The sequence below is a fragment of the Montipora foliosa genome, chromosome 8, assembly GCF_036669935.1.
Source record: "Montipora foliosa isolate CH-2021 chromosome 8, ASM3666993v2, whole genome shotgun sequence".
NCBI classification, from domain to species: Eukaryota; Metazoa; Cnidaria; class Anthozoa; order Scleractinia; family Acroporidae; genus Montipora; species Montipora foliosa.
In genome coordinates, this window is record NC_090876.1 from 28785522 (window position 1) to 28798021 (window position 12500).

Below are 12500 nucleotides of genomic sequence, written 5' to 3' on the forward strand. Positions count from 1 at the left end.
CACCAGACCGTTTACCATAGGAGGGGAGGGCCACACTGAGTGTGGCCCAGTGGTTACGGCGCTTGCCTTGAGATCCGGAGATCTCGGGTTCAAGGCACACGCTCTGACCTCTTGTTGAATTTGATCCTGGCAGTCCCTGGTTCAACTTCCCAGCCGCACTTGTAAATAGCCAACTGGTTTGCCTCCAGCCAGTTGGGATTCTTAACAGTTGTTGTTGTTCTGTTCTGTCGTTTCGTTGTGTTTCATTGACCCGGAAAAGCCCCTGTGGGGAGAGGTCAATTAAGTATGTATTGTATTTTATGTGTCATAGTTCATCTTACATTTGAATTTCTCAAAGCAGAAGGGTCACACAACATTGAGAAAGTGATCGCGGAACGAAGAATTTAGTAAGGTTGAACACGTTTGTTGACTATTGCTACGTCATAATACGTCATATCCAAGATGGCGCTCTCCAAGTCACGAAAGACGCAACTTCAAAGTGCTCTTGTCGCATTTTCACAGGGAACTGGACTAAACGGCAATTATTTTCGAATTCCTGGGGAAAAGTTTTCGTAATTTAGAGAAACTTTTTCTAGACCGTACTTTCCCTTTAACCGAGAAGAATTATCATGATTGCACTTAAAAGCTCTTGAACAGCAAAAGCGGCCATTCTTGCCTCTCCTTAGATGGCCGGCGTGAAACACCGCCATCTCCGAAGTCGCATTGTTATGCGCAGTATGAGATGCGCGGTGCAAAACAAGGGAATCACCTTAAAGACAAAATATTACATTAATAAGTGCATCTTGTTAAGCGTCTGTTGGTGTTTCATATGGCGTCATAACATTACCACTAAGTGAACAAGTTTGGTAAAGTCAATCCTTCCGAAGAGTACAGTTTGTTGAAATTGTTTAAACTGGTTCGAACCTCCTTAACTTAAACCAGTGGTGGTTTAGCCTGGTTTACACTGCGACATAAGCATAAGCATAACGAAGTTCACACATGTTGCATAAGCATAAGAGAAGTGACATAGGCAAGCGCAGTTTGCTCCGGAAAAAACTCGCTGGAGAATGGGACGAGCAATGTTTCCAAAATGACAGAGGAAGAAGAAATTCTCCTCCTGCTTTATAGAAGAAAACGATGGTGACAAGAAAGAGAACGAGAAAACGGACTGAAGAGGTCCTGTTGGGTATTTTCTAAGGGAATCGATATTTTCCGAAAGAGGAAAGAACAAGGAGACTCGGGAACTGCAACCAGCGGACTGAGAATTTTATTTCTGGCGATTTGTCGCAAAGGCAGGGATAATTGTGAACCGCCCCAGCAAGTTTCTTGTTAAAAAACAGTACCTTCGGACGCCATCTTAGGCACTATTAACTTGAATATCCGTTGGCATAAAAACAGCTGACACCTCGGTCTTATGCTTATCTTTATGTTGCCCCCGGTTTACACAGTTATAAACGTGACATAAGTATAAGCATAAGCATAAGAAAATGGAAACGATTCCTTTTTCTTTTGCTTATGCTTATGTTTATGTCACTCCCAGTTTACACAGCTTATGCTTATGTTTATGCTTGTGCTTATGTCACAGTGTAAACCAGGCTTTAAACATACAAGACATTCCCTTGCAATTTCTAGTAATTGTTATTTGTTTTGATTTGTTAGTTCTTTTGACAGAATGGCAGAAGCTGCCCATCGCCAAGCTCTCGTAGGGCGTGGCCCTCAAACAGGACATAAAAACAAGTCCACCGTGAAGCTGGGATAGATCACAAGAACGCATAGAATTCATTTTATTACTACCTTCCATACACAGTTAGGCCACTGACTCATCCCCAGTCGTCTCCAAGTTGTCTCTATCATAAATTGTGTACTAGGGAAGCGCTTGGATTATACGTGCCGGGAAGATGTCATTCCTTTCGTTAAAGAGCCCGTTCTAGTCTAGTATGAGAGACGACTGGGGACGAGTCAGGTTAGGCCATATTTAAATGACTAACAAGAAAAAAGGTCTTTCAGACTTCGACGTCAAATAACTTGTATTCAGTTCATACCAAACATATGACTTTTTGAGGAATTGGTTTTACGTTGTTTTATTAATTGGACAAAACTTTTCCTATTGACACTTTTTCAGGTCGCAGTAATATGGACTGCACTTTCACTCGTTAAATCGTACATAAATTTTACCAGCCTGAGACAAAGCGGCCTATTTTCTATAGTTTTGTCTAACAAGGCCAGCTTGCATAGCACAGAATTTTGGGTTCGCCTCGGATAAATCTTGTGGTGTGGAGATCATTGTTCCATGCAAGCCTTTACAGCGGGGAGGTAAGCGGGTTGGGAAAGTTAATAAATCCTTACCGTTTCCTTTTCCTACATCACTTTCTCTATTGTCTTAGCGTAGCAAGCGCTCCTGTTGGACAGAGAAAGCTTCGAAACGATTTTCCGCAAACTGGCCGCGCGAAAGTTGGGGCAAGAGACTGAGGGAACGCTTGCAAGAAGACCCTATTTTTGAAAAACGCCCACCACACGCTGATTGGCGTCTTATTAACAAATTAGCCAATAACAGATAACCATGTTAACACAAGTTGACTTCCGTCAAAACAAACCGAGGAATCGAAACCACACCCAAGGGATTAATGCAGAATTTGCCAGTGTGATTTTAAAGTTAACTTTGTAACGGCAGCTTCTCAGCCGGTTACGACTGGTTATTTTTCTTCTGAGAATTTGTTTAAACCATCGAAAACAAAAGAAACTTACTGGCAAATTCTAGCTGATATTTGCAGAGCGGTTGGAAAGAAGCTGTCGAAAACAATAGCCAATTTTCAGAACGTGTATTAAAGCAACCCGTGCGCTTGTAAAATACGAAATTAGGAACATAACTCGTACAGCGTTCGATGGGTAGTAAGTTAGTTAAATGCAAAACTCCTCAAAAGCTGACCATGAAACCATTCAAGAGGTTTTAGTTTAAAACTAGCGACGATTTCAGCGCGACTTGCTGGATATTTCTTGGTGAAGAGCGGGTGACGAAATGAATCGTACTAAATCTCTTGGAAATTACAGGAAAACGTCCTCGCTAGTTTGATATTCCACAGTACGTTTGCGGTCAAATCGTCACGAAATCGTAGATAAAATAGCAAGTAAGTGCTTTAAAAAATTGCATGACTGTCTTACAAAGGAGCCGCTTTCTTCTCACAGTAAGAGAAGATTTAACAGGGGAGCTCCGTAAATTGTCTTCATCTTGTCTCAATCCATGACATAGGACTCAAGCTTACATTAGACAAGGTAAGCAGAGAAATAATTTTGACGAATACAGTTTATTTCAGCGATGAAATGGATCATATATGAACTGCGGATATATGTAATCAAGTGAAGCTATAGCCTGCGTAGCAAGCGTTCCTGTTCGACAGAAGAGCTTCGAACCGATTTTCTGCAAACTGGCCGCGCGAAAGTCGGGGCAAGAGCCTGAGGGAACGCTTGCAAGAAGACCCCCTATTTTTGAAAAACCCGTTCGCCCACGAACGGGGGCTTCTGATTGGTGCGACGCAGTCACAATGATTGACAGGTGACAAATTCTGGAGCAAAATATTTCTCCTAAGTTCTAGCGTGACAAAGGCAATGGTGGAAGATGTGGAAGGTTTTGAATCGTGTGTCGAAGCTAAGCGAATCGGGTCTCGGGTTTTACATCGAAAAGGAAAAAAGAACTGTCAATGCGCCACCTCTTTAACTGTATAGATGTAATGGCCGTTTTGCCAACAGGATTCGGAAAAAGCTTAATTTTTCAGATGTTTGTCATGATGTGCGGAGTGCGAAATAAAAGAACTTAAAACGAAGAATCGGCTTGTCGAGTATAATCGTGATTTCTCCGTTTCAAAGCATAATACGCGATCAGGTAAGTGGTTGAGGTGAATTCTATGGGAATGACAGCCCGTAATTTAAATGAAAATCTGGACTGCTTGGACAATATCCATCAAGGGCAGGGCCGTAGCCAGAAAAAAAATATGACTGAGGCAATGTAATGCCTGTAATTTCCAGGAGATTTAGTACGATCCATTTCGTCAACCACTCTGCACCAACAAAATAGCCAGCAAGTCGCACTGAAATCGTCGTTAGTTTTAAACTTAAACCTATTTGAATGGTTTCATGGTCAGCTTTGCTGGAGATTTGCATTTAACGGCCTTACTTACTACCCATCGAACTCTGTACGAGTTTATATGTTTTTAAATTTCGTATTTTACGAGCGCACGGATTGCTTACAAGTACTGAAAATTGGCTGTTGTTTTCGATAACTTCTATTCCAACCGCTCTGCAAATATCAGCTAGAATTTAGAAACATAACCAGTCGTACCCGGCTTAGAAGCTGCCGTTACAAATTTAACATTTAAAATCACACTGGCAAATTCTGCGTTGATCACTCGGTGTTTCCTCGGTGCCTCGGTTTGTTTTGCCAGAAGCCAATATGTGTTAACATGGTTATCTTTTATTGGCTAATTAGTTAATAAGACGTCAATCAGCGTGTGTCAAGTCAACCATAAAAAGGTGGGCGTTTTTCAAAAATAGGGGGTCTTCTTGCAAGCGTTCCCTCAGTCTCTTGCCCCAACTTCCGCGCGGCCAGTTTGCGGAAAATCGTTTCGAAGCTCTTTTTGTCGAAAAGGAACGCTTGCTACGCAGGCTAGTGAAGCTATGATCCTCGCGATACCGGTATCGCGAGGTCACGGGTTCAAACCCCGTTGAAGTCCTGAATTTTTCAGGCTTCGTTACGCAATTGCAAAAATTACGTTCATAGCTGCGAGGATCATAGTTTCACTTGATTACATGTTTCCGCAGTTCATATATGATCCATTTCATATATCGTTTCATCGTTGATTCATTCCTCACGGGAACATTGGAACCCACAAATGACCACCTCCCAACGTCAGTGGCTTCATAGCTCAGTTGGTTAGAGCGTCGCACCGGTATCGCGAGATCACGGGTTCAAACCTTGTTGAAGTCCTGAATTTTTCAGGCTTCGTTACACAATTGCAAAAATTGCGTTCATAACTGCGAAAATCATAGCTTCACTTGATTACAGTTTATTTCCTTGAAACATATGGATTCTGATAGTTCGCAGGCATTTTATTGATTCATCCTGCGTAAATTATAAAGTATCTGTTGCAAGCGAACGAAAAGCGTCCAGTCCAAACTTTTCGTCCAGAATAAGCGCTGCCAAATCTTTGTTAAATAGAGAAGCTTTTGCTTTTAGTGAATTATGGAAACGCTTTATTGTCCACAGCGGCTTCAGCTGACGCGTAAATAATACTGAATTTCCTTGATGAATATCGTCCGAGCTGTCCAGTTTGTTATTTAAATCACAGGCTGTCATTCGCATAGAATTTACATCAACCACTTACTTGATCGCGTATGATGCTTTGAAATGGAGAAATCACGATTATACTCGAGAAGCCTGTTCTTGGTTTTTTTTATCTCGAACTCCGCACATCATGACAAACATCTGAAAAATTAAGCTTTTTTCGGAATCCTATTGGCAAAACGGCCATTACATCTATACAGTTAAAGAGATGGCGCATTGACGGTTCTTGTTCCCTTTTCACAGTAAAACCGAGACCCGATTCGCTCAGCTTCAGCACACGATTCAAAACCTTCCACATCTTCCGCCACTGTCTTTGTCACGCTAGAACTAACAAGAAACATTTTGCTCAAAAATTTGTCACCTGCCAGCAACTGTGGCCAGTTTCCGGAAAATCGTTTCGGAGCTCTTCTGTCAAACAGGAACGCTAGATTCAGCGGGATTCAGCGAAGTGATCACTTTCAAAACTTGATTGTACAGCAAGTCGAATGAGTTGTCCTCTGGTATTTCTGGAGGTAGTTCTTTGATGAAAGAGGTATTTGTTCGCCACGCTTTTTAAAACTTACTCGGCATATAGCCGTGATGCGAGAAATATCGGGGACTATTCGTTCCAGCAGCTATTGAAAAGTCATGGATGCTGGCAGATCAGTGTGCAGTTTTGGTGGTTCATCCTTTTTTCCCTGTTCTCGTTTGATTTTAACAACGACGTCCATTGCCGCCATGTTGACTTTGTAACCACACCTTGTTGTTTCCATGCTCCACAGATATTATGCTGAGGTACCGGGCCTCCTAGCTCCAGACTCCTTTTCCAATTTTATTTTTGTTTTTTTTTTTCCTTTTCCGAACGACCGACCCAAAAATCAGAAGACGCATTCGACAATAAACGAAAAAAAAAGGGGATGGCCTTATTTCAAAGCAATATGCCGCGCACTGGGTTACCATGCGGTAGGCCGTGAGTTCAACTCCGGCCGGACTAACCTGACTCGGGTCTTTAAATAACTGAGGAGAAAGTGCTGCCTTTGTGATGACATCTGCAAATGGTTAGAGTCTCTTGTCTCCTCGGATAAGGACGATAAACCGTAGGTCCTGTCCCACAACCCTTCAATGTTCATTAACCTTATTCCAAAATGGCCGCCATTTTAGTATCCTTTTGTTTCCATGCAAAAGTCGCCCTTGTCACACGGCAGCCATATTGTCCCGGGAGACCAAAAGAGCTTTGTTTTACCACGCCAAGCCTCGCAGTGGAAACCATGGGGGTTAGGCTTAGCGTGGTAAAACAAAGCTTTTTTGGTCCCCCGGGACAATATGGCCGCCGTGCGACAAGGGCGAATGGCCCTTATAGGCTCGCTTTCAAACGTAAAATTCAAAGGAATATTTAACCTTAAACGAGGTCATAAGGGCCAATTTACATGGAAACAAAAGATTACGAAAATGGCGGCAATTTTGGAATAAGGTGTATAACCCTGCCACACACTATTCGCTAAGATTAGGGCACGAAGTTACCGATATTGTGGCTGTCCTCTGTAGTTTATCATGATTGGGAGGGTAAATGCTCGGAGATATTGGCTACACCAAGCTATTGTAAAATCCGAAGGTAAAGAAAGATATATGATATGATATATATGATGATAATTGAGACCATCCAGAAGACAAAAGGACGTTTGGCTAATGGCCCTAACTGGATTCCAGAAACTGGCTAGGTTACCACAGAAATGCCGGCCGCAAAGGCGAAAAATTCAAGTCACAGCATCAGAAGATAAGAAAAAAGATATGATGCGTTCATCCAAATCCGGTTAGATGACAGTTGGAGATCCGCTTCTAAGATGAAAACATCGACCTCACTAAACGGCCCTTAACTTTGAAGAGAGTTATTATAACTTAGCTGGCTTGACATATAAGAACTTTTGACATCAAAGGTCTTTTTTTTCTTAAAAGGATGCTCCATTTCTACATTTGAACAAAGACATGCTGCCACGTTTAGGAACATTCGCCTTTAGCAAATGTGCTTTGTTCATATGAAGGGAAAAGTTTGGCGTGTTGGAACAATATAAAAAAGTTTACGTAATTCGCCCACCCACGAGCCAAACATTTTTTCATATTGCGTCAACCCAATACAGAAGTTACGCTTGAAGGAAGACAAAGTGGCCATGAATTTTTTTCTTGTTTTATTTGCATTCACTTCACAATCAGCCGCTGGGAATATTACATCCTACTGATGTATCATCACCGAAAAGAAACCAAGATGAAAAGATACAAGACAAGTTTTGACGCTAAAACTTTACTTATTTCACCGGATTTTGAGGTTAGAGCAATGGTAAGAAACAAATGTATTCACTGAAAAGCCGCTAGTTATGAGGACATCGACATTGTGCCTTAACAGAAATGCAAATCTTGTAGTTTCATGTTTTGAATTGTTTCAGAAAAACAAACACTGACTGAGTGTTTTTTTTTTTTCAATTTCTTGTTATCAACAGTCAAACAGCTCACAAGTTGGAACACTTCTTCCATGATCAAGTCCGACAAAAAAATGCTTTCCAGTGATTACACGGTTGTGGAAACAGCAATTGCTGCCGCATCTTTGCTTGTCATAATGATTTTATGTCTCCTGGGAAATATTGTGATTTGTTACGTGGTTTTCAGGAACAGGCGCTTGTGGACTGAGATGAACATGTTTTTAGTTAATCTCGCCATCGGCGACATCGCTATGAGTTTAATATCCATGACAGTTCCAATTGAAACAGTTATTGCTGAAAACGACATATTTATTAGCGGCCCTCTCTGTCAAATCAACGCTTTCTGCAATTCTGTATTATTTTGCAATACGATATTTACGCATACAGCAATTTCCATCGACAGATATTTAGCTGTGGTAAAATCGATGAAGAAAATTATGACCAAAAAGAAAGCCTTGTGTGCGTTGCTAGTGGTGTGGACGTTGGCAATTGTAATTTCGCTTGGACCTTTGTTAGGATGGGGAAGAAATGCATTCAACGCCTCAACATTACAGTGCGGTTTCGCTTTGCCAAGGAACAAATTTGAAGGCTTGTACATTATATGCCTCGCAATTTGCGCATTTTTCTTGCCCATTATAATAATGAGTTATGTATACTGCAGAATTTACCTTGTTGTGCGACATCACAATAGACGACTATCAACCTCAACAACAAGCAATTACTTCGAAGCAGCCGTCCAACAGCAGCGAAAAACTGTATTAACTTTTTTTCTTGCCTTAATTGTGTTTATTATATGCTGGACCCCGTTCGCTGTGTTTATTGGGGTTGGTGCTTCCATTTCATCGCGAGATGAGTTACCACACGGCTTAGGAATCGCCGCATATTGGTGCGGTTTTCTAAACTCTACCATCAACCCTTATTTGATCGGCTTAAGAAGTGACACATTTTACAAAGCGTTTTACCGATTTTTTTGTTGTCTCTGTCACTGCTGTAGCGGTAACCCTGAACTGCATCGAGAAAACAACTGGAGTGGCGAAACTGCAGAAACAAAACACCATACGGTAACACGTAGGAAGGACCATGTTAATTCATGCGTTAATTCAGCATCTCCTGATCATGAAGAAACAGATGGCCTCCCGGTAAGGACACGCACACACACGCAAGAAATATTAACGAAGAATGACATGAAAAGATCAAATACAGAAGACCGAGATAACACTGTTGTAGTTTATCCACACTTTATTCACATGATTGGAGGTAAACTGTGGTCTGAAGCTACAGTCTAATTTGTATTTACGAGTTGAAGTTGTTCAATTTTGTATATTTACAAAAAAAACCTTGTTTCCTTTAGTTGTTGACTGAAAGGCTTTGTCAGTTTTCCATTTCGTCCAAATTTCCGCGTGTGAGATGTTTTTCGAAGAATGTGGTCACGGACTGGTTCTAGAAGGGCGAGGTTGCGTGAGTATATTCCTGTTCCTGTGTGACGCCGATCAGTCCTATCACGAACATGGTAATTCAATCAAACCCAACATTCTCAAGCTTACCGGGCTGTAATGCTGTACGGTTTATGAAGTTATCCCAATTTCCCAGAAAAAAGTCAAAAGAATAAAAGCGAAAAGCATATTTCGTATTTAGGGAGCCACGTTACACTTCAGTACACTGTCACAGCGGACTTGGACCCCTCCGCGTATTCATGACTTGACAAGTTTGATTTCTTCTGAAGCCTCGTACTCAAGTAAACATCTAAGAACGCGTCTTCCAACCAAGAGGTGTTACTTCAAAAAGTGGAACCTACTTTGTGGAAGCGGCTCTCATTCAAACTATCAAATGGAAGAAAAAGCAATGTTTTACGAAAAAGCCACAGCGCGTGCTTTCAACAACTTTAACTGAAGCTTAAGTCTGACTTTTCCTTTTTTTCCTCTTATTAAAAAGATAGCACGACAATTCTATGAATTACAAGTGCATTATTTAAGCTTCTGTCAGAAAGGAGTTAATTAATTAAAATTCGTTTTTACATACTTTTTATTCGAAATGCCGCCGCGAATGCTTTTAAACAACAAATTAATTGATCTAAGTTTTTTCCTCAAGTTTTCCCGATCCAAAATCTTACTCTGTATCGATAAACAGTTAAATAGATAAGCTGTAATATGGGGGGTCCAAATCCGAGGGGTCCAAATTCGCTAGGACACCGGGTCATGGTCACACTTGACCAAAAAAGAATTCGAAAGAATGAAGTCTACATCATACGAAGACTGTTTTTGCGTAATGAATGAAAAGGTCCAAAAAGATTAATCCGTTTAGCTCACACGTGTTAGCATTCACTTGATTCTTGTGATAGAGAGAAACCGGGAAAATCCGCGATATGACTCAATCCTCAGTAAACGGCGCCACCAGCTCGTTGAGAGCCGTGTTGTTTCCTTACTTAACAACCTGGTAAATGAGACCAGCATGTATCGTGATATGCGAACGATTGCTGTATTTAATACTAGGTTCCAAAGTGCCTCTAGTTCCTATCGTTCAAAAACGCGCCGATTCCTGTTGTTAAAATTTCTTTCCGTGTTTGTAACTTTGGCAGTATCCCCCAAATCGCGGAAATTGTTCCAGTAGACAAAAGACATGGATGAATAATACACCATGTTTAACACAGACGTTTGATGTCATCTTTTCTGTGGTATGATTGGAAGTCCACCCATGATCAAGTTCACAGATCCTGATGGTAAAGTGACGTCATCATCAGAGTCATCACTCGAGATTTCTTCGCTGCTTTCACTGCCTTCATCGTCGTCGTCGTCATCGTCATCATCATCATCATCATCATCATCATTTTCCTCATCGTCGTCCACTGACTCGTCACTTTCTTCTGTCTCATCGTCACCAGGGTCACTATCACCATTGCCGTCATTTTCGTCATCTGTATGATAAGCAGGCAAACGGATGTAAAGTAAGCCCTCAAGGAGTCAATTGAGGTCAGTTGTAGAAAAACACTAGTAAAAGTCAAACCCTTAAACGAATCAGTCTATTTTGCATTCACTTAAGCTGTTTTCAATCCTTTTCGCTCTGAGGAGAGTAAGCGAGCTAACTGCATGGCCCGCAGAGCTGGTTCGCTGGATCGAGCTCGTGACTAAAAATACTATTGAAGCAGGTACTACCAGAAACCCATAAGGGTTGAAACGTGTTACGCGCGTTCACAGCTTCCGAATATTCAGTGCTAAGTACCATATTTGGAAACCCCTCGCTCCAGTCAATTTCGCGCGAGAACATTGGTGTTATTGCGTAACGGTGGTCTTGCGAACTGATTGGTTAAATGTTTCTCTCTTGTTGTTCCAAATATGGTACTTGACAAATCGAATATTCAGAAGCTTGTTTCCCAGCACACAAGGGGCCGTTACACGTTTCAACCCTTATGGGTTTCTGGTACTACAGTACTTGTAAATAATGGAAGCTAGCTAAGGCTCTACTTCTCTGTGCTACATTGCGGTCAGTGGTCAGCGAAGATGGCCGCGTATTTTTTCAGCTCTGCTGTCATTTAGACTTCTTACTGTTTATTTTACATCTTTTTATGTCTCTAATCGTGATTGTGTGTGTGTGTTTGTCAATACGAGCACGTCGAGGAGAGGTCGAAAAATGGATTCTTCTGTGAGCGAAGATCAAGATTTTGAAACTTATGTTCGGGAGTGTCTTGGTTCTATGCTCCGTGATATGGAATCTATCAAGTCCAACCAAGCTGTCTTCCAACAAGACTTGGCTGAAGTGAAGCGAAAACTTGACACCACAGCAGAGTCGCTGAATTTAAAATTCGAAACTTTAAATGGTGAACTGCACGAGTGCATGGTTAAAACTGATTCACTGGAAACCGAGGTCAATAACCACGCTGCCAGCATGGATAGGGCGTATGAAAAACTCCTTTCATTAGAAAGATATTCTAGAGATTTTAATTTGCGGTTCTACAACATTTCTGAACGCCCTGGTGAAAACTGTATTGAAAGATTACAAACTTTGCTATCTGAAGACTTGGGTTTTACGCCTGTGATAGAGAACGCCCACAGGATTGGACGTCCTAGGACAGACTCTGGAGCTAACTCAAGGCCTATTATCGCCAAGTTCCTTTATCGGCCGGAGCGCCTACAAGTGATCCAGAAGAAGACAATGTTAAAGAATGGCGTTACAGTGTCTGACGATTTAATCTGGGAAGATAGACAAACAAAAAAGCTGAAGGATGTCATGCAAATGCTAATTACTCGGAATCCATTATTTCTAAATAAATATAAACTTTATCGTAATAAAATTACTTTCATAAATAAATTATATCGCACCTCATATTATACTCAAGTCCTTGCAGACTCTACTAATGCAAAGAAGATGTGGGATAATATTAATTTTATTATTAATAAAAAGCATCCATCTTCAACTATAGACAAACTTCATGTCGGAAACAAACAATATCATCATTCTGCATCTATTTCCAATCTCTTCAAGTGCCCTTGTGACCAAAAAATCAATTCATATTTTTCTTTGGATTTCAAAAGTATGTTAACAAAACACTAACTGACCCACGTTTTAAGCCTTGATTTCACAAAGACACCTCTTTATTTTAAGAGTAATTTTCCTATTTAATGGTCCGCCATTACTAACATTATGTTCTTGAGAGAGCTGGATCGAGGAGAAAATGACGTCAAAGGCTCACTAGTTTAAGAATGCAATACGTGTGTACGCCGCAGAATTAATATGCAGCACGG

At 41.1% G+C, this 12500-nt stretch overlaps 3 protein-coding genes across 7 annotated transcripts in view; 2 read left to right on the forward strand and 1 right to left on the reverse strand.

Moving 5' to 3' along the window:
- The window catches only part of LOC138012717 (coiled-coil domain-containing protein 177-like), a 50880-nt gene extending 48540 nt beyond the window's left edge, over nucleotides 1-2340 (forward strand). For 3 of the 4 annotated variants that reach the window (XM_068859584.1, XM_068859586.1, XM_068859585.1), the window contains one exon: nucleotides 1639-2340. In XM_068859584.1, coding sequence (XP_068715685.1) covers nucleotides 1639-1738 — 100 coding nt within the window. In that variant the 3' untranslated portion in view covers nucleotides 1739-2340. The remainder of the gene's footprint in view (nucleotides 1-1638) is intronic. The other variant, XM_068859587.1, reaches the window with a different exon arrangement.
- Nucleotides 2341-6886: 4546 nt separating this feature from the next.
- LOC138012704 (melatonin receptor type 1A-like) lies at nucleotides 6887-9050 on the forward strand. 2 transcript variants are annotated; one of them, XM_068859562.1, is made up of 3 exons: nucleotides 6887-6905; nucleotides 7502-7625; nucleotides 7786-9050. In XM_068859562.1, the coding sequence occupies exon 3, from the start codon at nucleotides 7818-7820 to the stop codon at nucleotides 9048-9050; it is 1233 nt and encodes a 410-aa protein (XP_068715663.1). In that variant the 5' UTR covers nucleotides 6887-6905; nucleotides 7502-7625; nucleotides 7786-7817. The 2 variants fall into 2 exon arrangements, with proteins under 2 accessions (XP_068715663.1, XP_068715664.1); XM_068859563.1 differs by lacking the exon at nucleotides 6887-6905 and having other exon boundaries at nucleotides 7432-7613.
- Nucleotides 9051-10408: 1358 nt separating this feature from the next.
- The window catches only part of LOC138012705 (transcription initiation factor TFIID subunit 11-like), a 14859-nt gene continuing 12767 nt past the window's right edge, over nucleotides 10409-12500 (reverse strand). Inside the window, exon 8 of the mRNA XM_068859564.1 lies at nucleotides 10409-10675. Coding sequence (XP_068715665.1) covers nucleotides 10422-10675 — 254 coding nt within the window. The 3' untranslated portion in view covers nucleotides 10409-10421. The remainder of the gene's footprint in view (nucleotides 10676-12500) is intronic.